The sequence below is a fragment of the Poecile atricapillus genome, chromosome 1, assembly GCF_030490865.1.
Source record: "Poecile atricapillus isolate bPoeAtr1 chromosome 1, bPoeAtr1.hap1, whole genome shotgun sequence".
In the NCBI taxonomy this organism is placed as follows: domain Eukaryota; kingdom Metazoa; phylum Chordata; class Aves; order Passeriformes; family Paridae; genus Poecile; species Poecile atricapillus.
In genome coordinates this window covers 70,131,306-70,156,524 of record NC_081249.1, presented here as the reverse complement: position 1 = coordinate 70,156,524, position 25,219 = coordinate 70,131,306, and the positions used below count along the sequence as shown (strand labels likewise).

The 25,219-nt window shown below is 38.5% G+C and overlaps 1 protein-coding gene across 4 annotated transcripts in view; it reads left to right on the top strand.

Moving 5' to 3' along the window:
- Window positions 1–25,219, top strand: part of CDK8 (cyclin dependent kinase 8) — a 109,614-nt gene that overhangs the window by 7,692 nt on the left and 76,703 nt on the right. For all 4 annotated transcript variants that reach the window (XM_058856632.1, XM_058856641.1, XM_058856622.1 and 1 more), the window contains exon 2: window positions 16,285–16,360. In XM_058856632.1, coding sequence (XP_058712615.1) covers window positions 16,285–16,360 — 76 coding nt within the window. The remainder of the gene's footprint in view (window positions 1–16,284; window positions 16,361–25,219) is intronic.

Here is a 25,219-nt window from a genome sequence, read left to right as displayed (position 1 = left end):
TTGCCATACAGCTTTTTTTTTTTTGAAGATTGCCTCTGGCTTTTAATTCTAGAGGAGAAGCCTTTCATTTTGGAGTGTGATATCTGAATTTTTCTACAAGAGCCTGTAATAGGAGTGATAGGTAGACTTCTCTGGTTTCCTTTCATGGCTGCCTTGGAAGCAGCAAAAATGTGATAATTATTTGTTGCTGTTTCAGAGTACTGCTGATTAGGGATGGGTGAAGTGAGGATCATAAATAATTGCATGCTCTGGTAGTGTCTTCTTGGGAAGTATAAAAATCATTAAAATTTTTAAACTTTTTGAATGGCATTGGTTACAGACGAACAATTGAAGTTTCCCAAATAGTACTTTTCCTTCTAGAAAATGTAGAACGTAAAATTTCATACGTATGTAGACTTCTACATTCATAAAAAACCTCCCTATTTATGATAGGCTCATTTAGGCTAAGATGTGTGTTTGTTTGGTACACTGAAAAGATGCATTGCGAAGGAAGAGGAGATGAACCTGGAGCTAAACTGCTCTTTGAGAAAAGGTGAAAGAAGAGGTGAAGGTGGCAGGGAGGCTCTGCTGGGTTCAGGAGCTCAGAGCTTGGGTGTTGTATCTCTGCATGGGAAATGTACAGCTAGTGGACTGTGACAATGTTGTGTTAACAAATGGTCTGAAGGCAGGAAGAAAAATGGAGTTGCATTTTTCCTGGGTCTGTTCAGTGACCACTGTGGAGTAGGATTGGGTTTCTGTCTCAGGATGAGTAAGGTGGGAGAGGTGAGTCAGGGTCCTGGGGTCTCCTGGCCCAGGATGACAAATACTGCAGCTCTGGTTTCCAGTACTGAGTTTTTAGAATCTGAACAGAAATTGCGGAAAAACCCCTAGATTTGGCTTAGAAGGAGCCCCTTCCATTTCACATCTGAAATCAGGAATAAAATGGTAGAATTGAAGAAGGATCTAATTTTGTAATTTTGTGCATTTGAAGAAAAGTACTTCGAAAACAAAAGTTCAGGTGGATAAGCAAGTGATAAATAGTCAGTAGGCAGGTAGCTGGCAGTGCAGTAGCAGTTCTTCAGCCAGCAGGCTGAAAGGAAATTTTGAGAAAGTGTTTCCTCATATGTGATGATTTTTTGCAGGATTTTTAACAAAAAGAAAAAAGGAAAAGAAAAAAGAGAAGGGTAGCATCTCCCTTGCATTGAGGGATGAAGTGGTGAGGTTTTAACACCTTTCATGCTTCTGCAAGTTGTTGACTGGCCTTTGCAGATTATAAAAGAATAACCTGTAGCAGATGAATGTCCAGATATATTTTGTAATATTTTTGCTGATTTTATGCAAAACTGTTTGTGGTCTCTGCATGTGATAATAGTTCCGTGGAAAATACAGCCTTCAAGTACTTCTCCAAAACTATCAGGACATCTCTTAACCATAAGAAAAAAAATACAAATTTTTTTAGCTACGCATACTAATAACCTCTGTATTTCTAAAACTGCTGAAACCCCAAAGAATTCTGTGTCTGTACAGAGTCCCTCAATTAAGATATGTGAGGTTCTAGCTGCTTTTGAAATACTGGAAGATTGATGATGGGCTTGGCAGCCTTGCTGTCTTAAATTCACATAGGCTGTGCTAGTTCTGGTTGCAGCTTTTATCTTGCACAGTAGAAATGTGATGGCATTTATGAAACCTGATTTATTTGTTCTTCTCCCCAAGGGTGTTTGCTTTATTGTGGAATTATCCACTGTCTAAATGCAAGTTCAGATTGGAGGTATACTTGAAGCTAGGGTTGCCTCCTAGGGTGAGGTAAGTAATGGATTGTACAGAGGTAATAATCTGCATGTCTTCTGCCTGTCTGCTGCCATGAAGAATCTTAGATTTGTTCAGCTCAGATTATTTGATGTTAAAATATTTTGTTTTCTGGACATTTGTTGGGGGAAGAGGAATTGCCAGATCTTAAACATTTGAAATACAACAAGAGGGCCTGTGCGGAAGGGAAGCATTCAGAATTCCCATTTTGAATCTGAGTAAGAATTTGAAGATTGTTTAATCACCATGTAACTGGCTCTCTTTCTTTTATGTTTGTTTAAAAGATTAACAAAACTGGCATTTTTGTAATACTATAAAAGACTCAGTTCTGGATTGCGACTTTATGTAGATGAGGATATTCAGTTTATCTTCTCTTAATTCAAGTCTTGGAATTGTTCTTTAAGGTTCAAAACAGCTAAAATGTATCTAAATTTCTTCAAGTAAAGTAATGAAGCTGAGGCAGGAGCATCAAGATACTTTGCTGCTAATAAAAGGCTTGCTTTTTTTGTTAGCCTTCTACTGTGAAGGTGAGTAGAGTTCAGAGTAGAGAAGTCTGTGTTGTGTGAGTGGATGGGAATAAAGTTTCAGTTTCAGGCTTCATCCCACCAGTGCTGTACCTCTCATGCTCCTCTCCCCCCCACTGTCCCCCATCTTTTCTTTGTGAGCTTGGCAAGTAATGCTGCGTGTTACTGCTACGTGCAGGCTGGTAACCATTCAGGGGGGTTTTGTGTTCTGGCTGGCTAGCCTGCTGTTCTCTCTTGTCTCCTCCAAGGCTCAACAAATGGTTTCTGAGACCTTGTCAAGCCCCATAATAGCACATGTGGGATTACAGCCCTAGCTTTATTCATAGTTACCATTTTTTGTTAGGCTACTTGTGAATGAATTGCTAACTTCTGTGTATTGGGGCTTCCCATTTGAGAGATAGCTGCTTGAATTTGGATATCACTAGATGGTCTTTAGGGTCCCTTCCAACCCAAATGGTCCTATGATTTTATGAATAAATATATTGAATTTTATACAGAAGCATATGAAGTCCATAGTAGCTTAGGATTCTACTGATGTTGTCCTATTGCAGTGTTTTTTTGCAAGTGTTCTTTTCAGATTGTAGTGAAAGACTGGCTTAAGCATAGGAATATGTGGGTGCCAAAGAGTGCTTGTAAAATTATGTGATGCTCAAGCAAAAAGATACTGCTGTTCAGAAAACAGTTCCTATTCAACAGTGTCTTAGCAGCCTTGAGTATTAAGTGGTAGTATGGCAAAGCATATTGTGCAGTCAATTTAGAATTTGCACGAAAAGAACTGTATGATTAAAGCTGCAGATACTTTTTAAAGGACAAAATGTTCGAGAGAACATAATGATTTTCTCAACTACAGATGCTAGCCTAAACATCAAAAATTAAAATTATCCTTGAAAAAAAATGCATGTTTTGTGAATAGGCAAGAACACAACTAAAGGTCACTGAAACAATCTGCCTGTTTTTCTGGGAAAGCTCTGCTGTGTGCTTGTAACACCTTGCATACAAGATGTTGACATTTGAATAAAGGACACTTGAGAGTTGCTCTAAAAATGAAGACTCAATTCATTGCTGTCTCTGTGAAAAATAAGTGCAGCTGAGAACTTGAAAGACAAAAGGACCTGAATTGCAGAAAACTCTTGATTCCACTTTGTGTTTCTGGCCAAGATACATTTTCAGTGAGAGGCACAGCCTTACCGTGTGAGTGGGGAGCCCTAACTACAGATGTACTTCCAATTACAGTTTGTATTCAGATAACTGGATAATCCCACAATGAAGCTTTGGAAAGTCAGGTTTCATCAATTGTGTTTTCTCACAGAACTTCTATGCAAGGTATGGAGTTTAATCAAAGCAACTGGAACAAGCTTTACCTGAGGGAACTTGAAGACAGCAAGGTAGCAAACTTGTCCCAGACTTTAATTTGAATCTTATCTAACAGCTCGGCTTTCAAAATATCTCATTTCTTTTTGAGTGAGCATCAATCCTATTTAATCAGGGTTGAACAAAACAACCCTTGCAAGTAAATGTGCTAACAGTGCCATTCACTGTTACGTTAGTTCCATTTTGTGAAAGCCCAACTGGAAGCTTATGTGACTCTGCCAGATGAGTGTCAGATACCAAAAGACATTAAAAAAAGACCAGCTATTGCAACACGAAAAGCTCTGTGGGTAGAATGTGAGGGCGGGGAAACAATATCATTAGGACTGCATTTACATCTTCCTGACTTGTTTGCCTGTGCTATGTTGGATGGAGGCTACAAAGCAGAGAATACAGCAATGAATGGCTTGTTAGCCTCATTTAGTATAGGTGGGTGCTTTTGGTCAGGGAGGAATGCCAAGACAAAACTTGGCATGTAGTGAGTAGTTAGTGAAGCAGGTAGTCAGGGCATGCGCGCAGGGGGAATCAACTTGGGACCTGGTCTACAGTAGGGTGAAAGCAGATTCAAACTGATACTACTGATGGCTGTCTGTGCCAAACATGGTTTGTTCTTTCCTCCTGGCAGATGCCGAATCTATACAGGGTTAAAAAAAAAAAAAGCAAACCTGCTTGTAGTACCACTTCAGTTAAAAGAGAAAATATGAGCGGTGGTGATGGGAGGAGATTGGTGATGGGAGGAGATGGCCTCTCAAAGCTCAGGGAGAGCCAAGATGGTAAAATGTTGCAAGCTGCCTGGGAACAGTTTTTGAAGCTTTGCTGGGCTCTCTGTGGGAGAAGTTGAGTAGCTACTCTAAACCCATCAATTAAAAAAATGTGACATGCTGAAGAAGTAGAATAAAGGAAGCCCTTGGGAGTGAGGATATGTTCTTTGAAAAATTAAGTCTTCTGTGAAGGATGAATAAAGAAATAGGAGCTAAGTGAATGTAGACATTATGAAAGAACTTAAAAGATTGGCAGGGAAGACAATGATTGAGGGATCTGTGTCAAACTTAGGTGTTCATGAAGTGAAGAGCAGTCAATTGTCAAGGTGAGATATCTTTGCACATCGGAAAGAGCAAATTTCTAACCAGGAAGTATAACCCTTTGCTTTAAATAGTCTCAGTTCTGAAAGACTGGAAAGGGGCATTGGTGACATCAGTTTTTAAAAGGACTTTCTAGAAGAGTGGAAACTACTAATTGGTAAGGTAGACCAAAAGCAGACACAGTGGACCCATGAAAGGTGCTGAGATGAAGAGAAAGCAGTCTTACAAAATACATTCACACAAAGCACTTGATAAGTCTCTTAAAATCTGTCAGTGGAGTTAATATAGAGGCTACAGACAATGCAGTTGATGTAATCTTAACTATATTTCCAAAAGACATTCTGTTAAGTTTCCTGCCAGAAACTAAAGCTGAATTTAGAGATGGTCCTTCTCTGGATGGAGAAGTTAGAGATGTGAAATAATGGTGAGAGGTCATTAGTGATATCTTTCAGGAATCTGTGCTGCTCAGAAGTTTTGTTTGGAAATCACTTGTCATAAATAATTGGGGAGAAGCTTTGCTGATGAGTGTTACTTCGGATAGCGAAGGCAAGGACTGATTGCGAGGGCTTTACCCTGAGTATCACATTCTTCCAATAACACATTGTACTTGATGTGGAGCTATTTGTTTGGGAAAATGGTCCTTTCTTTACACACACACAAGATTATTATTGTTTAAGAAAACAATTTTGTGGAGTTTATAATGGCACTTTCATGAAAGCACCAGCAATGCAAGCAATTGCTAAAAAGCTGAGGGAATCACAGAACTTACTAGAAATGGAGTGGAGCACAAAGCACTGTGCCATTATTGCTGTAAGTCTTATTTTCAGTATTGTAGGTGCTTCTAATTCCTTCATCACAGAACCAACAGCACTCAGGAATGTGGAGCAGTGTCTGTGAAAACTTAAGTCGTTCCCATGGACAAGGACTCTCTTCTGTCTGTGAGAGCAAGGGACAAGCAAAGTTTCTTAAATCTTAAGTGTCCTTGAGAAGACAGGAAACAGTTGTTCAGTGACTGGATACATTTCTGAAAGAGAATTGTGTTCAGGGCAAATAAATAAGAAAATATAATTTGTGGACTTGCAGCTCCTGCAGTAGTAAGTTTGTGAGTGTTGGGCAAAGTTTAAAGACTTAGAGAAGTTTTTTTTTAAAGCAACAAATAGATTGCTTCTTCCATGTAAACCAAATAATGTCATAGATTTGACTGCTGAAGAAAAATGGGCCAAAAATAGAAGTTACTCAATGAAATTATGTTTTCCTGGAGTGTAGACCTGTGTTTTAGCCCAGTTTGTTGTTGATGCTTTGAAATGCTGTGCTGTCTTTATGCAGCTTCTAGTTTCTGAAGTGGTAAAAATACTGAGGTGGCTTAAGAGCAATCTGAGAAGAGAAGGACAGTGCAGATGAATTACAGCTATCTTTTCTTTTAGAGATAACTTGTGTAGGCACTTCTTATTTTGTTTCCTGTAAAAATACTAGTAAGAATGCCATGACCTTTAGTAAAGCACCATGGAGCTTTGAGTCTGGAGCAGGGGTCTGCTGCCCATCAGCTAATCTCATAGGAATGATCTTCATGATTATGTGTGTGTAAAACCTAGGTTTTAGGCCAGCTGTCAAATTACAGTCTTGTGTATTAAGAGAAAAAAATATAATCAAATTCCAGGGGTTCTCTCTGTGGAAATTTTGGGCTGGAGCTAATTGCAAGGTTAGGGGCAAGATTGGCTTTTTTGGGGTTGTTCTTTTTTGCTTCTTTTCTGTGTTTTGAATTATGGACAGCTGTGGATGTTGAATGTGAGAGATCAGGCAAGTAGCACAGTGTCTGAAACTAAGCCACAATAACTTTATCACACAGGCCTGAGAAAGTGTGGCCTGAGAAACTGTGAGGAGGAGCTCAGACAGTCCTTGGAGAAGGAAAACAACCTTTGCAGGTGTTATTTGTCTCCTTGTTTACTTGCAAGAAGCAGTCGAGGGGTGTTGTTCCTAACTGTCCAGTGATGGTGATGTGTTGGTTTGATGGCCAATGAAAGTTTTAGCCCTTTGGACCCTTTTGGAATTGTCTATAAAAAAGGATCTGGAAGAATAAAACACATTCTGTTTTGCAACTAAGCTTGAGAGTGTGTCATCACTATTGCCATTCCTAATACAGTGCAACAGACAGCCATACTTCCTGTGGTTTTGCCACCACACTTCATTTCAGAGTGTGAAGTGAGTGGCATCTTGCTTTTTCTCCTCCATCTCCATCTCTCTCCTCTACCCATTCCTTTGCTGTCTTTTGCTCTTACCACATACTTTGTTAGTGCCAGTTTTGATACTCCCTGTATCCTGCTGTAAACTGACAGAATTAGTTAACTCATGTTAGTTAACTTACTCAACATTAGTAAACTTTTTTTTAGAAGTAGATAACGTAGGAAAATGCAGGAGGTGAATCATGTCTTGGAGTATGGCACAGATAGCTGGCTTAAAGGAAGGGGATTTTTTTGGCTGGAAGCAGCAAGGCAGAGATGTCGAGAGAAGACTTTCCTTTTGACAGCAGCAAATTCTTAGATCAGAAGAACCACATGTACAGGGCATCATTGAATTTACTTGCTTTGAACTTCCTGCCAAACTACATGTTGTGGCAAAAGTTGTTAATTAAAAAAAAAATCTAAGAACAAAAGGAAAAAAATGAATCAGTAATTGCCATTCACCACATCAGCCGTCTCAGAAGCGCTTGTGTTTATTGGCTTGCTGTTGATGGTTTTTCCTCCAGCTTTGGAAATTACTTTTTCTTTACCCACTGAAAGCTCTGATTATCAGAGGATTTATTTTGAAGTAGAGAGTATTCTCAGCATGAGCCTTGCTATCATAAAAATAATGATGCTGTTCTGGACCAGTAATCTTGCCATATTCTCCTAAGTATTTTAGGAATGGAGAAAATATTGATGCCTTAGCTCGACCTTTAATAAATTCAGTTCTATTAATGCATTTTCCCTGGACTAATTTCTTTGTGTTAGCATTGTGTTGAGTACTATGGGCTTTTATTTTCACATGACATCTTGTAAAATTCGATCCAAGTCCATGAAACTAGGTTCAGTGAAAAACTGTACTGTATATGCTTCTATCCTTTTGTAAAGATTTTTCTTTTTGCTTTTTTTAAAGCACACAGTGTCTAAAAATTGCATATTAAAAAAAGACTCGGTCATTCTGAAGCATTACTTTTCTTTCAGGATAAGCTATATGGGGGGGGGGGTGCAGCAGGGAGCTAATAGCAGCAATGAAGAGCACAAACTGTCTTTTTTCCCCTGCATATGCTGTCTTTTGCCTCTGCTTTTTCTGTGCATCATGTACATGTCTTCAAAAGGGGAAAAAACCCCAAACCTTACCATGCAAATTTGAAATGTTGCCTTAGAGAGAAGTCTGATTTTTTTTCTTCTGCTAGATTGTTTAATGTTTACATTTTTAACATGATCTAGATATAAATTCTAGACCTTACGTTAAATTTTTAATTCAGCTAGAACTTATCAACGAACTTGCAGGATATTCACTGCCTAGCATTACGGCATATATTTTTGTTTCATCTCTGAAAGAAAAAGAGAAAGGAGGGAACAGGAGGTTGAAATGAAATATGAAGTTTCTGTCAATTTTTGAGTTTTGCAATGTGCAGGTTTTGCAGGGGTGCTGTACTGTTTGGAGGCTCCATTCAGCTCGAGCGGATTCTAGACAGTGGATCGCTTTTTGTTTGTTTGTTTTTAACATGCTTCCATGAATTTTTATTCATATTTTTTCATTCATCTCACATTTGAAGTTGTAGAAGTAAATAACATTCATTTCTATAGAAATAGGGAAGCAGTCTGAAATGTCCCCTTTGAAATCTCCTCTTGAGAGTATGTGACACTGTAAAGAGCTCCTGATGTATTAGAAGGGGTGGAAGATGCTCCTTTTCGTGGCAAGGATGAATATGTAAGAAGTCTCACTACTTTATGAACTACATCATCTACAGATTAACTAGTACCTCTTCAGATTAACTAGTACCAGCTGCACTTTATTCCCTTCTGTTCCTGGAAAGAGATGTTCCTTTATTCTCACGTTCTCTTTGCAGGTAGCTTTGTAGAGAAGAGTTGTAAACTACTCTTTTTAGCAGAAATGCTTAAAAAAATAGTTCAGATTCACAGATTTTCTGACTGGGTTGTATTATTCATAATCCTTTCTCATATATTAATACATAAGAGGCTTTCATGACAAAATCTGGGATTTTATCTCATTTTTGGCAGATTTCTTCCTTGAAAGGAACAAGCTAGAATTTATGATGGGATAAACTTTAAGCTGGTTGTAAATACATTTAAATACTCTGGGCTTGAATAAATCTGAACTTTTAAAAATAGTCATGCTTTGGTTGTGTAGCACATGGTTTATAATAGAGAAGATAATGTTAACCTATTTCCTGTAGGTTTAATGCATGTTACAGAACTAGTGCATTTTTCAAAATGTTTTAAAGTTCTGTCAAGTGAAGAAGCAGTAATTTGAGCTAATGTGTATGTTCTAATTTGGTTTCATCTAACCTATTTTAGCCAGTTTAACTGAAATGTGCTCACAAGACAAAACCCATGAGTGGCTCTTACAAAATTAAGTATTTGTGGAATAATCAAATTTTGGAAATTTGTATTCATAATATGCATAGAGAATTAATAAAAGTAAAATAACTTTCAAGTTCCTCTTAAACCTCTGTAAGAGAAGAACATAATTCTAGTTTATATTGTTTCCATATTTTGAAAAATACGTGGCTTTAGCTGTGGTGAATTTTTCCAGTGATCGTAATTACTTCAGCAGGGGGTGCTGCACTTAGCTGGCAAATGTGGATGTACTGCATTCAGCTGATGTGGAAAAAAAAAAAGTACTGTTTAGAAGATTATGACTTAATTTTAAATGTGGAAAGAAACTGCTATACTTTTGTTATGTCTGTTTGTTTGGTTTTTTTTAGATAATTCTGGTGTTCGTTGTAGCACTCAGCAGACCACTTCAATGTACTAATGGTGCAGAAAGTGTACCACAGAAAAATCTGGAAATACCTTTCTGAATAAGGTCAGAACAAGCCCTGAACAAGCTCATCTCCGTCAGAAAATGAGTGCCTGGGCTCTAGTGCAAAGGACAGAGTGTGTGTCTGGATGAAAATGGGCTTGTTTCAGCAGCAACTCATTGACTCAGAGCAAGCCATTGAGCAAACCTTCTTGGTATTTTTCAGTTCTTTTTGTCAACATAATTGGAAAACGTTTTGATATATGAAAACCAGCAGGTTTTGTAAAAAAGAAATTAAAGAAGAAGTGGTTGTCATTGCATCACTGTTAGCTCAGATATTTTTGAGAGAATGATTTATAAGAATTTGTTCTTTACTTTAGGTTTACCTGAAGGTACAGGGCCAGTTATGAGACTGACTGTGAGTGTTAGTTTGACAGAAGTTTTGACCTAAATGTGTTTTTCAGAAGTCAGGTGCTTATAGTGTGACTTCTCAGCTGTTGTACCCAGTAGCTTGTATCCTTTTTTCCCCCCTATTTATTTTCTACTGATCTGCACATCATTTTGTTATTTGACTGTTACCCTCTATCCTCACAGAACTGTTACATCTCGTTCTACAGGGTTGTACCAGCATATATATCAGCATTGTTCATTGAAATGTATGCAGAGATAACTGCTGTGTTCCATACATAAATGTTTTTACTATTTGAAACTTTTCTCATTCTCAGCTGTTGTTACAATAACCCTCAGTAAATTTAAATTTTACTGCATTCTTCAGTTGTGAAGGCAGTTTGTGCTTGTTGAAGGTTACCCCAGCAGCTTGCTGCTTGCTGTCCAGGCTCTCTAATTTGGCTTTGCACGTGTGATTGGATCATATCACAGACTTTGCTAAGGTCAAGGTTACATCCAGTGTTTTTCACTGTCCATGGAGCTGTTCCTCTCATTGTATGGGACATGCAGGTTGATGAGACTCAACTTATCCTCAGAAAATCCTTGCTACTTGTTCCCAGTCATTTATTTTCCTTTATGGGCCTGAAAATAGCTTCCAAGGAGGGTTTGCTGCATAACCTTTTCATAGACTGAGATTAGGCTGGTTGGCGTATAATATCACTGAACCTTTTTGCCCTTCTCAAAGAGGGTCCTGATATTTGCCCTTTACAATGATCAGGAATCTGCCAGTGTGCACCGTGACCTTTTGCAGATGACGGAGTGGCTTTGCGGTGACATTTGCCAGTGCTGTTAAGCACCCTTGAATATAGCCTGCCTGGTCACGTGGACTTAAGTGTGACCAATTTGTTGACATCATCCCTAATTTGGTTTTCCTCTACTTTCTTTCACCAGGACAGTGCCCCTAGTGCTGGGAATGTGTAGTTATGAAAGTATACTGTGATGTGAAAACCAAAGCACTGAGAACACATTGAGAACCTGAGCTTTGAGTGTCCTTTGCCCCTTGGTTTTCCAACACACTGGGTTGGTAGTTAATAGGTGCAAAACGCAGAACAAATAGAACTCCTGGTATAAATAAGTTATTCTGGCAAGATTATTCGGTGGCACAAAAGTGTTGGAAGAGGAAACAGGTAATTCTATTCTTGCAGGTCATTATTTGAATGAGTACTGGGTCTGTCCTCATCCTGCTGTGCTTTCTAGAAAATTGCATGTTCTTATGGTTTGTATTTAAATGTTTGCTGTGATTATATCATGAGCATTTAATATGAAAGTATTAAATCTTTCTGTTTCAAAAACTGCATTTGTGCATTTATATGCTTCCCAAGAACTGAATTACTGCTTCCTGTAGACTTCTTTGGATCTCTTGTATGACTAGGGTGATTTTAATTTATTTAAAAACAAAACCAAAAATTACCACTGCTGTGACCTGGGAGAAGAGGTGGGGAATGGTGCCACAAAATGAAAATGCCAGGTCTCCTAAATGTTATACTTTGCTGTTGTGTATGATTTTCATAATTTATCACGTAGAAATTAAAAAAACCCAAAAACGTACAGATGTTTTATTAGTAGGCTTATTTTTCATTATCAACTTTTTATTTTTTTAGGGAATAAGAGGCATAAACAGTTAAGAGATTCCTTAGAGTTTTCTGTAGGAGAAATACTGCATTTATAGGTCCTTTTGGTAGTTGAAAACTTCAGTGCCTATTTCCCTCAAACGTTCAACTGCAGTCAGATTTTACACCTACTTCTTTATAGACAAAACTAGTCCTGTGTTGTGACCAGTTGATTTTGAATTTGAGATTTTTAACTGTAATGTAAATTTACAATGATCACTGATTTAAAGACTTTGGTGCTTTATTCTGCTATATTTATTACTCAGATGAATTTTGAACTGTTCTGATGATCCGAATAAAGGGTAGTGTGTCAATACACTTATACAAAATTTTTGGTGTGTGAGATGAAATAACCATTTTTAAAAAAATCTACCTTTTATGTAATGGGCATCCTTTCTTTTACTTACGTACAGATTTTTTTAGGGTTTTTTTTTCCCATAGAGGCCGAATATTTCTTATGATGCCATTGTATTTCCAAATTCAGTAGAACGTAAACAACCACGATGTTTAGAAGCAGCATTATAATAAAAACTTGAAACTCTTAAAGATGGCAGATGTTTTGGTTTCGTTTATTCAAGCTGTAAGAGCAATGCCTTTTATACTTTTTAATGATAATTTAGTAGGTTTTTTTTTTCGTTGTCATTAAAATCTGCTGGAAGTGGTGTTGCAGGTAACCATTTTTTTTCAAGTTTGTGCCACTGACGTTAATGTTCCCTCTCTGAGGGTTTTCCACAAGGTTATGTAGTTTGCTCATGACTACACTAAGTACTGCTGTTGTCAGCAGCAGTGTACAAAGTGAGTTTTCTTACTCTTGCTGCTCTCATGCCACATGTTACTATTGGGGAGCACCTCAGAATTGAAGATACCAGCCTCCTTTAGTGTAAGAAAGTAAGAATAAATTGGTATGAAAATAAGTTTGCAGATTGACTAGCTTTTCTAAGCCTACTGGTAGGTGGAGGAGCTGCTGAAGTTACTTAATGTTTACTTCCAGGGAGCAGGGAAGGAGAACAGATTTTCCCAACATGAGCTCTCTGTTAGAAGGAAGAAATTTAGTTGAATTGAGTCTTACTGTGCCCTTAAAATGCAGCCTGCTAAGTGGCCCATTTTGTTACTCACAGTTGGCTGTAGAAGATGTTTATAAACAGGACTTTTTTCCCTTTTGTTTTTTTCTTTTTACTTACTACTTTTTTTTTTCTGTTTTGTCTTTGAATGTCTCTTTATCTTCAAACATCTCTTTATCTTCAGAGAAGGAAATTGCGTGTTCAAAGTCATGGAGAAGCTTTGGGCTGCATTATGATTCTAAACAGACTATTAGCAAAATATTTTCTTAAGTTTTGTAAAATAAGCTTGGTCATTGTGTTTGGCACTCCAGAAACTCTTACTGCTCCCTTTAAAAAGTATTCCCCCAATTCCTTTGGCTCCCAAAGAATTACATTAGGTTTTACAATGAAAAGATCACTTGGCTTAAAGGTAAAAGCAGTGTATTCCTTCTCCTGTAAATGGAAAAGCTGGTACTTGTGGTGTAGTGGGGTAACCCTAGTGTTTCAGCAGCCTCATCATACAACAGATGTTGGGAGTGGGTTAGGAATTGTTTTTTTACTTTGTATCTCAACTGTGCCAGCACAGTTCAGAGAATTTAAGTCTTATAAGCCTGTGGTTATTTTTTTCTTAATTCTACAGGAGAGTGTAGCATGGAGCTAAAAAATGTGCTTTATCCCAAAACTTAATTTATTTTCCTTCTTTTTGCCATGCTTATATTTCTTCTAGACTGCGTGGGTAGGCTGAGGACCCAGCAGAGGCCACTTGGCCTGGGTTCCCACATGCAGCACCTGGGCAGAGCAAAGTGAGGGGATGGTTCATTCTCTACAGTCCTGGATCACTGTAAGGGCAGAGCAAGATTGGGCTTTGAAGCTCTGGATTTCAGCTCTTAAAATGGCCTTTAATATGACAAGATTAATTTTCAGTGTCTTCATCCATTGCTTTGAGGAGACCAAGTGCTGTGTTCTTCAAGCCATTCTGTTGAATTTCAGCGTTAAAGCCCTGATTGAGGAAGAGTTAACATAGCTGGAAGAGTGTTCTTCCAGTTTTGTTCTAGGAAACAGCTGAGGGGTTTTTCCTAAAAATTTCCGGAGAAGGTCTGCCATCTGGTATGGAAAATTTTAGACCAGATTTAATTTGGCAGAAAGTTGACCAGTTAAAAATAGTTGTACCATCTTCAGTATATGGCAGGCTTCATTGTAGACAGTGCTACCAGAAGTGTTTGTAACATCACCAGCTTTATGGTAGTACCTCATGTTAATACTTACTTGTCCTTCAAATACCTTGAAATCTAAGCAGATAAACAACAGGACAATGAGAAGAACCTTTAGTCTGACCCATTTTGCTCTCTCTTGTGTCAGTGGTAGTGCATGTAAGAGTAGCAGCTGTGTGGTAGCGCTTCTCTTGAAATAGCAATATCTCCAAACACCTCAAAACTAAGTAGATGAGCACATAGGGCAATGATAATAACCTATAGTCCAGTTTGTTCTGCTTCATATTTCTATTGAGTAACAGCTGAATAGCCAGCCATTGCTAGCTAAGGCAGATACAGGATAAAACAATTTTTAGCTGAAAAAACTTCCCTCTTTTTCTATCAGCAGCCTTGATTGGAAATCTCTGTGCTGTAAAGCAGCTTTGGGGTTATGTTCAGAAGCTGCTCATGGAGTGGTCCATAATTTCCTTATCCACCATGTTTGTGTTAATTTGGTCTTAAAATCAAATTACCACAGATCAACAAAGGATCAAATGGTGTAATTTGATCTTAAATCCGTTTATGCTTTTGATCCCTGTCATTTTTGTACATCATGAGTTGCACAGTTCAGTTATGTGCCTAGTATCATAATGATTTCTTGGTTTTGGGCTCATGCAACTTGTTTTCATCTAAGTTGTGTAGAGGTGTGTACTCTGGGGGATTGTATAACACCTTGTTTTGGTCACATAGGAGTTTGTGCTCAGCATTGTTTCTTTCTCTTCCAGGCTGGGCAAGTTTTAGGGTTTTATTACATGGAAACTTCTTAATGCCTTCTGTCGTTGCCTTCCCTATGCTTTTTTTCCTTTTTATGTGTCAAATGCTGTATGTTTTATTATCTTTTATCTTGCTGCATCCATGTAATTGGCCCCTTACTGAAATCATCTCTTGTCTGCTTGCTGTTTGTTCGTTCTCCTCATTATCTGTCTTCAGATTTTGTCCATTAATTTCTCACTTTTTTCTCTCTTCCCTAGGTGTTGATGAATAGGGAAAAGTGTGTGTTTGGGTAGAAATAAAGCAATTCAGAGTTTTGCAAATGGTGAGGGCTGGAAGAAACAAGTGCATTTGTTCCCAATCCTTAACTATGGCTTAGTTTTTTTTGCCCTAAGAATGGTTGAATTCCATTTTTTTTGGGGTGGCTCTTCATAGCTGTGAAAGCTGGATTCATTAAAAATGAATAAGGCTTCTTATGTAACCTAGAGGTTTGAGGCTATACATGTGCTCCAAATATTGAAGGCAATACTGTTAAGTGTCATGCTCCCCAGGAGTACTGTGGATGCCTGCCCATAAGTGGGAAGGACAAGCATTCCATCTCTTAAAAGTTTTGAGTCTTTGAGCCTGAGAATGAGCAAGAGTTCATATCTTCTTTTGCTGCAGTGTATCTCTTTCTGATTTTGCTTTTGTTAGCTGGAGTTACTAATAGGCTTCCATTTAAAATGAGTGACTCTGAGGTACATACTGGTTGAAGCACAGGGAGGTCATGGTATTGTTTTTAAGTTTTACGTATGTTTGAAGCTGAGCAAACTTTCCATAGACTCATAGAATGGTTTGGATTGGAAGGGGCATTCAGGGTCATCCACTTCTAGCTCCCTTGTCAGGGACAAGGACACTTTCTGCTGGAATCCACTTCTGGATTCTACAGTATGCTCTAACATCTGGTGGAGTTTTTTTATTAATCTTGGTAGTTTCATTACCTTGGTAGGAACAAAATTTTAAGGTGCAGTTTGGTACATAGGAGAAAGAAAATATGTTTTAATGTGACATTAGTTCTGGGCTGCTCAAGAATCCATTAAAATACGGGTGAGACTTACTGTGTCCTAGAGTAATACATTTATGTGAGATAAAGCCCTAGCTAGGCTTATTTCTAGTATGTGCTAATTGTTTGCTTTGTTTTATTTTTAATAAGTAAGAAATGGAAGAAGTGTTAATAATTGCATTTAGAAAAGAAAGTTTTTAAATAATCTCAATTTAATGAGAGCAGACGTATATTTTAACTTTATCAAGGAGTTTTGGTTAACTTACAGTTTAGCTGGATATCCAGACATTTAACTAGTAAAGAATGAAAAGAAAATAAGATGAATAATTTGTATTAATTAGAAACTGATCTCTGAATGGTACTGAAGTGCTCACTTTGAATTCACGGTGCAGTTAAAAAAAAAACAAACAACAAACCAAACTTCTTTTTCTCTTCACAGGAAAGATGATAAAGATTACGCTTTAAAACAGATAGAAGGTACTGGAATTTCCATGTCTGCATGCAGAGAAATAGCAGTAAGTAACAGTTTTTTTACTTGCAAACCAACTTACTTAAAGTATAAATTTGTATACATGCTGGGTTTTGTCTGCTCAATCGTGTTTTTCTGCTACGGGTGCTATATTTTTATCATAGGGGTATAAAGTAAGTACAATGTGATGGAAGATTTTATGTACCTGTTATGTCTGCTATCTAAAATTGACAGTGTTTTAAAGTTACAATTTACTGCCTGCCTCAGGGCAGATTATATTTAAATGCAGCAGTTTAAAAACATGATTTGCGTTAGTGACTTAAATTACATATTTGGTCTTTTAGTATTGTACTTCAGTTCTTTTTCTAAAGAAATTAGTTCTTATTGGCTTACAATGATTAAAGCATTTTAACTTCTATTTAAGTGAAGATTTCAAACTAAACTGAGACTCTTTAACTGTTGTTGCCTTGGAAGCTGTAATACAGCCATGAATGCTATTCAAATATTTTCTTTAGTTTTTCAGGTTTATATTTGTATATTTCATGTTGTTAGGAACTGGTGAATAATGCAGTCTAGTTAGAGTTTGTGAAAAGCTTGTGAAGAAACAGTGGAAAAACTGGTATTATGAAGCTTACCTGTTATATGTGCTTATGTTTTATTGCTGCTTGGATTTGTTATTATTTAAATGTTTCAAATGAAATTGCTTACTAGAAGGATATGCACATAACTTAAGGGTGTGTGTGGGAAGGGAGTAGTTTATTTTCAGTCCGTATTCCTCAAGAGTGTAAAACTTCACCCTAAATTTCATTTTCATTGACTGAAATGAATACTAGACTTTTCCACTTAGTCAAGTTCCAGCTAGCTCAGTGATATCAAAAACATTAGTCCTTGAGCTGAGGTGAAAAAGAAGCACAAAGAATATTCTTTAGGAGATGATCCTTTTGACCAATGGTGGAAGCTGAGCCTACTGCTATTGTAGACATCCAGTCTGAACTAAAGGAACAGAAAACTGGTCTTAAAATTTGTTACTTTCAACCACTTGGGCACAAGTTTTCTAAATACTGTAACTTAGGCTGAATGCTTTTAGGAAATGTCAGCTACCATTTCAGAGGGATTTGGGATGAGTTGTTGTCTTTCTGCAGTGATTTACTTAAAAAGATTTGAAAAACTTGGCAGGAGAACCTTGGCTGGTGTTAGGGAGGTTTCTCTGCTCTGTGTATGACTCGAACTCAATTTCTTTGCATTATGAGAATCATTAATTTGGCTGACAGGCAGGAAGGATTTGGCCTCATTCCTCTTGGGCAGCAAGGTCCCCCGTATTAATGGAAGAGGAACAAGCAGCAGGAGTGCTTTCTCCATGCTCTGAGCTGCTGCTGCGAGTGCCTTTGGAAGAGAACAGCAGTACAGCTCAGGGCCCATGTGAGACAGGGTTGGTGAGGGAAGGAGGAAACACAGTGCAAATACCAAAGATGCCAAGGAGGTAGGTATTCAGGGTGAAGAGGGGTGTGGAGCCCAAAAGCAGGTGTAGGGATAGAAAGAGAAACCTGAAGCAGTGTTTCTTCAGCTGTAGTTGACCTTGCTTCTGCTTCCAGGCTTGTGACTTCTGATACTGTGGTTGAATTTTCCTGCAGTTGAATTAGTAATTCACCATGGACTTCTGGGTTTGAATTTTTTCTTGCTGTTCTTTTGATGTTGCTATTTGAAGTCAACAGGAGGATTTTTTTCCCCTGGAATGGTGTTGGTTATTTTAATTCTAAATAGATTTAAGTAGATTTTTTTCCCACACTTCTATCAATTAATATTGTAAAAAGAGCAAAATGAACTTCCTATGGAAATAAATCAAATTGATGATAATAATCATACTGTTTATATTGATGGTATGAGTATATGTAATATATGTGAAAACGCTACTGAGTTAACCAGCAGTATTTTACCCTGTTGTCTGTACATATAACTAATAAAATCATACATTGTGACACTTAAAAAGTCAAGGCTGCCAGACTTGGTTACAGTGTTCTGGACTACCCAAATTAACGCATTTGAAGAGCACAGAGGTGTTAAAAGGAACTAGGATGATTTGGTTTGCGTATGAGCTGTATATATTTTACTCTATGATGATCTGGGAAGAATGTAGTTTGATATAAATCCCAGTGAAACTCTTTGTTTTTACAGCTCTGCCATGGCTTTTGTCTTACGATGACTAACTTCAGTTTTGGAGTATTGAGTAACTTTTATCTTTAAAAATGCCTATAACTTACTCTTCTAAGACATCTGTTTGATACAGGCACCTGCTTTGGAGAGCCTTATAAGAAAAATGAAGTAACTATTGAAATTCATCTGTTACAAGGGAGGGTTTGAACTAGGTTAGAGACCTGATTTCAGACCTCTGAATCAGTTATGGAATTAGTTTAAAGAAGTGATTTGGTTTTTTTTCTTCAATCAATTGAACTTTGATTTTCTTCAACCATTTGTTTACTTGGTGGAGTTAACAGTTACTGTGCTAATTGAATCAATATGTTTCATATCAAGCTAGTTGAAGAGTTCTGTTTTTCTGTATCTTTGCCCCATTCATCCACCATGGTAAACCTTTGTGAATCCTGCTTCTTTCAGAACCTTTACTGAATGTTTGGCTGCTCATATCTTGTTCTCTGCAGATCTTGTGCACTGCCTGCTATGCTGGGTATCTGTTTTGTGATCTGCAATTTCACTTCTGTGGATTTAAGCAGGCACTAAAAACTGCATGTTCAGCATGCCAAGAGTTCAATTTGTGGTAGATGGGAGAGCAGAGAGATAGAATGGTGAGAAGATTTGTATAAAAATATGCAGAATGTACAAGCCCAAATGATTGATTCCTCATCTTCTGATTTAATCACGTGGAAGAAAGTCATTAAAGTCTATCCACCTGGAGCAGAGGAGCAAATGCTATTTCACAGTTTGCAAAGCAGGAGAACTCTTCAAGGCTATAGAAAGCTGAAGTAGTTAACTAGGCTTTAAATAGAGCTTCAGGATTTTGGCTCAGACACTTTCCTATACAGAAATCCTAGGTTTTGAAGCAACCAAGTGACTTGCTGACATGTTTTGTGCTGATTAGCATTTTTCATTCAGTTTTAGCAGGTTTGCAAGTATTTTGCTTGCATATGCTTCCTTTGGCTGGTGAGGAGGTTTTGTTTGGGATTTTTGTGTTTTGTTTAATTGAGGGAACTACAAGGGTTTCGGGGGTTTTTTTTGTTTTTTCTTTTTGCCAGTTTTCAGTGTAATTTGTTTATTGGTGCCTGGTTAGGTCAACAGAAATATTCAATAGCATTAATTTTTGTCTTGGCTTTGAAGAGGAAGTGCTGGATGTCGTAGCAGATGTTTTCTGTGATGGAAATGGTGAATGTAACAATGCAGATGTGGGATGGACAGTGCTGTGCTCTGGCTGTCTCCTGTTTGTGTTGTGTCCTTTAAAGGCCATATCTAGCTTGTGTGAGTTAAAACAGCCTTGGGGCTGCCAGGGATGGAATTGAAAACTACAGAACAATAAGCAGCTGGCTTCTCTGGTAGGTTTCACTCTTTAGGTCTGCCTTGGAGGCATTCCTAGGATTTTGTTTCCTCTTATAATAAGTGCAGGCCGTTATCACAAAAGATGATGTCCTCTGTGTTGGATCTAGTGATAGTGTGACTGTAGGACATTCATCTTTGGCAAAGGGCAAAAGAGCAGTTTTGTTAGTTTTGTGGAGTGAACAGAGTTGAACCATCCTTCGGATGTGCTGTTACTTAGCAGAGCTCCTGTGAAAGGGTGAGCCTCTGCGGCAGGCCTGCTCATCTCTGTATCTGCACTGTCCCCATGGCTTTCACCAGGGCTGGTGGAGGGTGGCAGAGGTAGAGACAGAGGCACAGCAGCAGGCCTGGTCCCCATGGAAAGTAAGAAGAGAGCTGCTGTTGGTGAGTGGCCTTGGCTGAGTTGACCTTGGTGGAGGAGTCTCTTCTAGACAGCAATTGGTCCTACTCACACTCTGAGCCTTCCATGCCCTGGGTGACAACAGTTTGTCACCATGTGATTATCAGGTCTCTCCTCCATCTGAGGAAGGGATGGAAGAAGTGTGGCTCTTTCAAAGCCAGTCTGAGGATGACAGTGATCTCTGCAGCCTGCAGCAGCCAGAAGGACCCCATGAGGCAGAAGCCAAAACTGGGTGACACCAGGATTTACCCTCTTCCCCTGGTAAGGAGCAAATAACTCCCCCAAGTGAGCTTGTCTGAAGAAATCCTGAACCAGCTGTGTGCCAGTGAACAATAGTTGGGTGTAGGTTCCTCAGGTTATGGGGACCCTCATGTCCCTTCCACGCCAACAGTGAAAGCAGTTTCCCACAAGAAAGACCAAACACAGGAATCACTTGGATGAGTGCGTCTTCCTCATGTCAGAGGTCATGTTATGGTTTCTTGGCAATCTTTCTATGTAGTGAAAGGTGGCAAAGTACTGAGGAAGACAGATGTTTGATTTGACTCTTTTTGGCATGTTTAATGATTCTCAAACGCTTTAGTTTAATACTAACATGGTATGTAAAATATCAGTTGTGACTGAGTACTTTACCAAGCTACATTACTTATCTGAGGACAATATTGAGAGATTTTGTGTAAAGGGAGTGTAGCACTGTTTTTAGTTCTGTGACAGTGGGACAAAGATGCTGACTAAATGTTGTAATTAGAATCCTTTGGAATCATAATGTTTTCTGTGAACAGCAGAATTTGTTCAAACTTTACATCCAGTGACTGTCTCATCTGGGTTCTTCACCCACCTCCTTACTCTGAGAGCACATTTAGTAACACCTCTTTTAAAACTTCAAATGTATTTGGAATTAGAAGGTGCTAATAAATATTGACTTGCATGTGACATCACATAAGACTCACTTATTTTAGAAACTGCGGAAGGTAAAAGGAAATAGGGTGTTTATTTCCTCTTGACATTTTGTGTTGTCAGGCTTCTTTTTTGCACATTTAGGACTTCAAAAAAAAAAATCAAAAGAATAAAATATACAACTTTGTGAAATTGTTGCTTTGTATGAAGAACTGCAGCTCCAAAAATGTGTTGTCAGCTTCATAATAAATTCTTAAGAGTGAGCAGTATTACAACTTTTTGTTACAATGCCTTTGTAAGCTTTTATTTGATCAGTTCTGAAAGGAAAACAGCTTGTACTTTCAGCAGGTATTCTGTTCTTTTTTAGTACTGTGGAATGTCTGACTCGTGAGAATAGAAAACTAAATTGTATTTACACTGAAGCAAACAGATCCTGAATCTGGTGCATAGCAGCTAAGCCGGCTTGGGATTTGAGCAGTTGCATAATAAAATTTGGGGGTTAGTTTATATAACAAGTTTAAAGTACTTTAGACTACTTGAGTCCCACTGCACTGTTTCATAGGAAACTAGGAATAGCGATTGGAAACTTGTTAACAAATGTTTGTGGTTTAGAATTGGGTGACATGTCTGAAGTCGTATTCTACTCCTGCTCTTGCAGACAAGCAAAGGGTACTTAAAAAAATATAGCTAGCTACAAGTTAAACTTGTAAGGAAAAGAGATCTCGGAAGGCAGTTTGAGTCTCATTCTAGTAATGAGTCTATGAACATTATTCAGCCTTTAAGCTAAAATTAATCATGACTAATTTGTACCCATTTGTACTTATCATAATATTGTCAGTTAGTTAAAAGAGCTCTTCTGCTCTCATTTTAAAGAGAGAGCTAGAGTCTTTCTTCTCTGCTTTGTTTTGGCTATAAGCATTTTGGCTTGGCTTGCTGGTTTTCTTTGAGCAGTAGGCTCTCCCTTCCTCTGGGTGTAGGCTTGGGCTTTCTTTACCCTGTTGCAGTTGGAATTAATCTTCCCTGAATGGGCCAGAATTATGCATAGTGGTTCAGGTAATGTCTTATTGCTGCCTATTCTCAGCTGTTGTAGCAATAATTCCTCTTGCTCTTTACTTGTTACAGGATGAGTAAAATTTGTCGTTCTCCTTCCAGTCTGAAAGTTGCCATTCTGCATCAATTGCAGTCTGTTTTATGTTCCAAGGCCCTGCTTACCCATTTTTCCATTGCAAGGCCATGGCATGACTATTAATATATGATGTTTGTTTTTGATTCCTTGGTGAAACTGGTGTGAGCCTTTTTGAAGCATGAAATGATGATTAGAGTTACAATTTATACCATCAAATTAGCCATGTAATGCAATAGTGACTTTTGTTTAAATGAGTGTTTGGTTGATACTGCCAGTGGCTCTGTTTAGCCAGATTTCTGACTGTCCTAGGGTTTGGGAGAAGAGCTGCATGGTGCTCAAAGGAAGGCCGTCAGAGCAAGAAGCTGCTTTTTCTAAAACAGCTGATGCCCTAACATAGGGGAAACTCAATCCTCGCCAAGTTACCTGGTAAATTGCTCAACAGTTGTGGCCCATTATAGGATTTTGGGATCATTTAGGTTTGGAAAGACCTGTATTGTCAAGTCCAGCCATTAACCCAGCACTGCCAATTCCAGCACTAAACCATGTCCCTCAGCAACAACTCATCTGCATGTCTTTTAAATACCTCCAGGGATGGCAACACAACACTTTCCTGGGCATCCTGTTCCAGTCCTTGACAAACATTTTGGTGAAATAATTTTTCCTGATAATGGATCTTAACCTCCCCTGTGCAACTTGAATTATAGAAGTAAGCATGGTAGTATTGCAAGGCTACATTTTGCAGGTTAACATTGCCAGTGCACCACAAAGGTTAGCAGGTGTCAAGAGCAGTGGTGAAATGGCATTTGCAGCAGAGATAGAATTCCTCATCGATGTGAAGAATGCTGTGTCTTGGCTCGTAAGAAATGTTGTAGTTGTGCAGAGCTTTACGGGAAATGTGGGAATATCACCAGGGGAAGCAGGTTATGTTCATAAAAAATGGTGCTGACTTCAGCTCATATTTTATGTGAAAGATAATTGTTGTTATTGCAAGAAAATATTGGCCTTAGTCATGCTGCAGTTCTCCTGGTTCCCTTACTGCTGCTGTTGATTATTTAATAACATCCTGTTTTACTTCACTTTCTCCTTGTTCCTGAAGCAATTTACAATTTTATGCATCATTGGGACACTTTAATTTACTGTCCCTCAGCTGCCCCGTGGGTGTGTGAAATGAGCATTTCTTCATTTCAAGAGGGAGATGGAGGTACCTTAGTGTGAGCTCAGGACTGCACACAGGGATGCTGTTTCCTTTGACCAGCCAGGGACAAACATGGGCTTCTAAAACAGATGTACTGGCTTATTTGTAATTTGCTGATTTCTATTTCTTTGAAGGTCTGTTGGGTCTCCCTTCTTTATATGGGGGTACCCAGACTAACTAATACAAGACAAACCTTTATAGTTGAGGAAATAGATTTGAATCATAATGTGATATGGAAATGAAAAGGAAGGCAATTTTCTGCGAGCCATACACGTAATTTTTGTCTGCTTTCTCTTTGTGTTCTACAGAACTGAGCTAGGATAGACAGAAGCAGTTAGATAACAAAGTCATTAGGCCAAAAAATAGCCTTTATCATTAGCAGGCATCATGCTGATAGTCAGAGCATGTTTCTTGCAGTCTGCTTTGTCTGAACTGACTTTGTTTTAACTCTGTCAGCTGCTGGGCACAAGTCAAGTCATCTGGTAGGAAAGACATGTGGTTTATGGGCTACAGAGGCTGGGTTTGTCAAGACTGAGGTTGCTGGCAATGCTCTTTACAGCCCATGTGATGTGTCATCATCTGCATGAGCTCTTTCAGATACTTCAGACAGTTGTTTGCATTTGTCACCGTGAGCGTTTCAGTCTTTCCAAGACAGTGATTCAGGAATCATCTGCCACCACTGCAGCAATCATTTCCTTATTCTGATGGTTTTGCTGATATATTTTAGCCATCCTCTTCACTGGGTTGCTTGTGGCTGTCTGGCTTTGACTGAACCCATCAGGTTTTTTTAGCAAATTAAAAAAATGTGGATTTAACAGCTATTTAGCACAAAAGGCAAAAGCAGAAACCGGCAAGAATGATAAACTTGAGTACACAGATGCAAAACAGTACCAGGTGCTGTCAGTGACAGTAACAAAGGCCAGAACTCCTAACACATTGGTGATGGGCTGAAAAAGGGACTTCTCAGGTGTGTTCTTGAAGAGTGTCAGCTTGACTGATGAGAAGGAGGGCAGGTTGCTATGGACTTTTTGGAGGATAGTGGGGTTCTTGGGTATTTGAGAGGATTGCTGGGATGTTTAGAAGAAAAATAAAAAGCAGGAAGGGGAGTGATCAAGGAGGAGCGGTGAGGAAAAAAGCAAGGAATGCTGTCAATCTCAGAGTCTGCGAAGACAACTGTGGAACAAGCAAGGGAGAATTCTATGTTGCCTCACTGCACAGACAGGGAATCCTTCTGCTGCATTACTTAAAAGTTTCTCATATTTGTGTCCAGTTTTGGTGATAGGTTTTCTGTGTGCTCTCCAAGCTGAATCACATTTCATGTGAAGAGGTTGGATTTTTTAGGTAGGTGATAGCTGCTATCTTGGGAGTAAGGAGTAGGAGACACTTAAAATGCGATCAGAAAGGACAAAAGAGAACATTACATTATTTTTTAGATCTCTAACTAGTATCTGCATCTTTCATCAAGGAATAGTTTGTTGTATCTGGTACAACGTGTCCATTAGGTCACAGGAAGTACAATATTTTGGTATGGACGCATAGCATCATGTAATCTTCTGATACAGTTAATTAAAATTTCTAGCATAAATTTATTATGTGGATTGATGCTGATTAAAGAAAAATTCCTTTGTTATAGGGACTGGCACAGTGTATTCTTAAAACCTGCAACATCATTTGCCATTCTTTGATGCTGTGCTTGCTGGTCTGGTGTGCAGTTAATCTTCTCTACATCAGCCTATATGGTGGAGTGTTT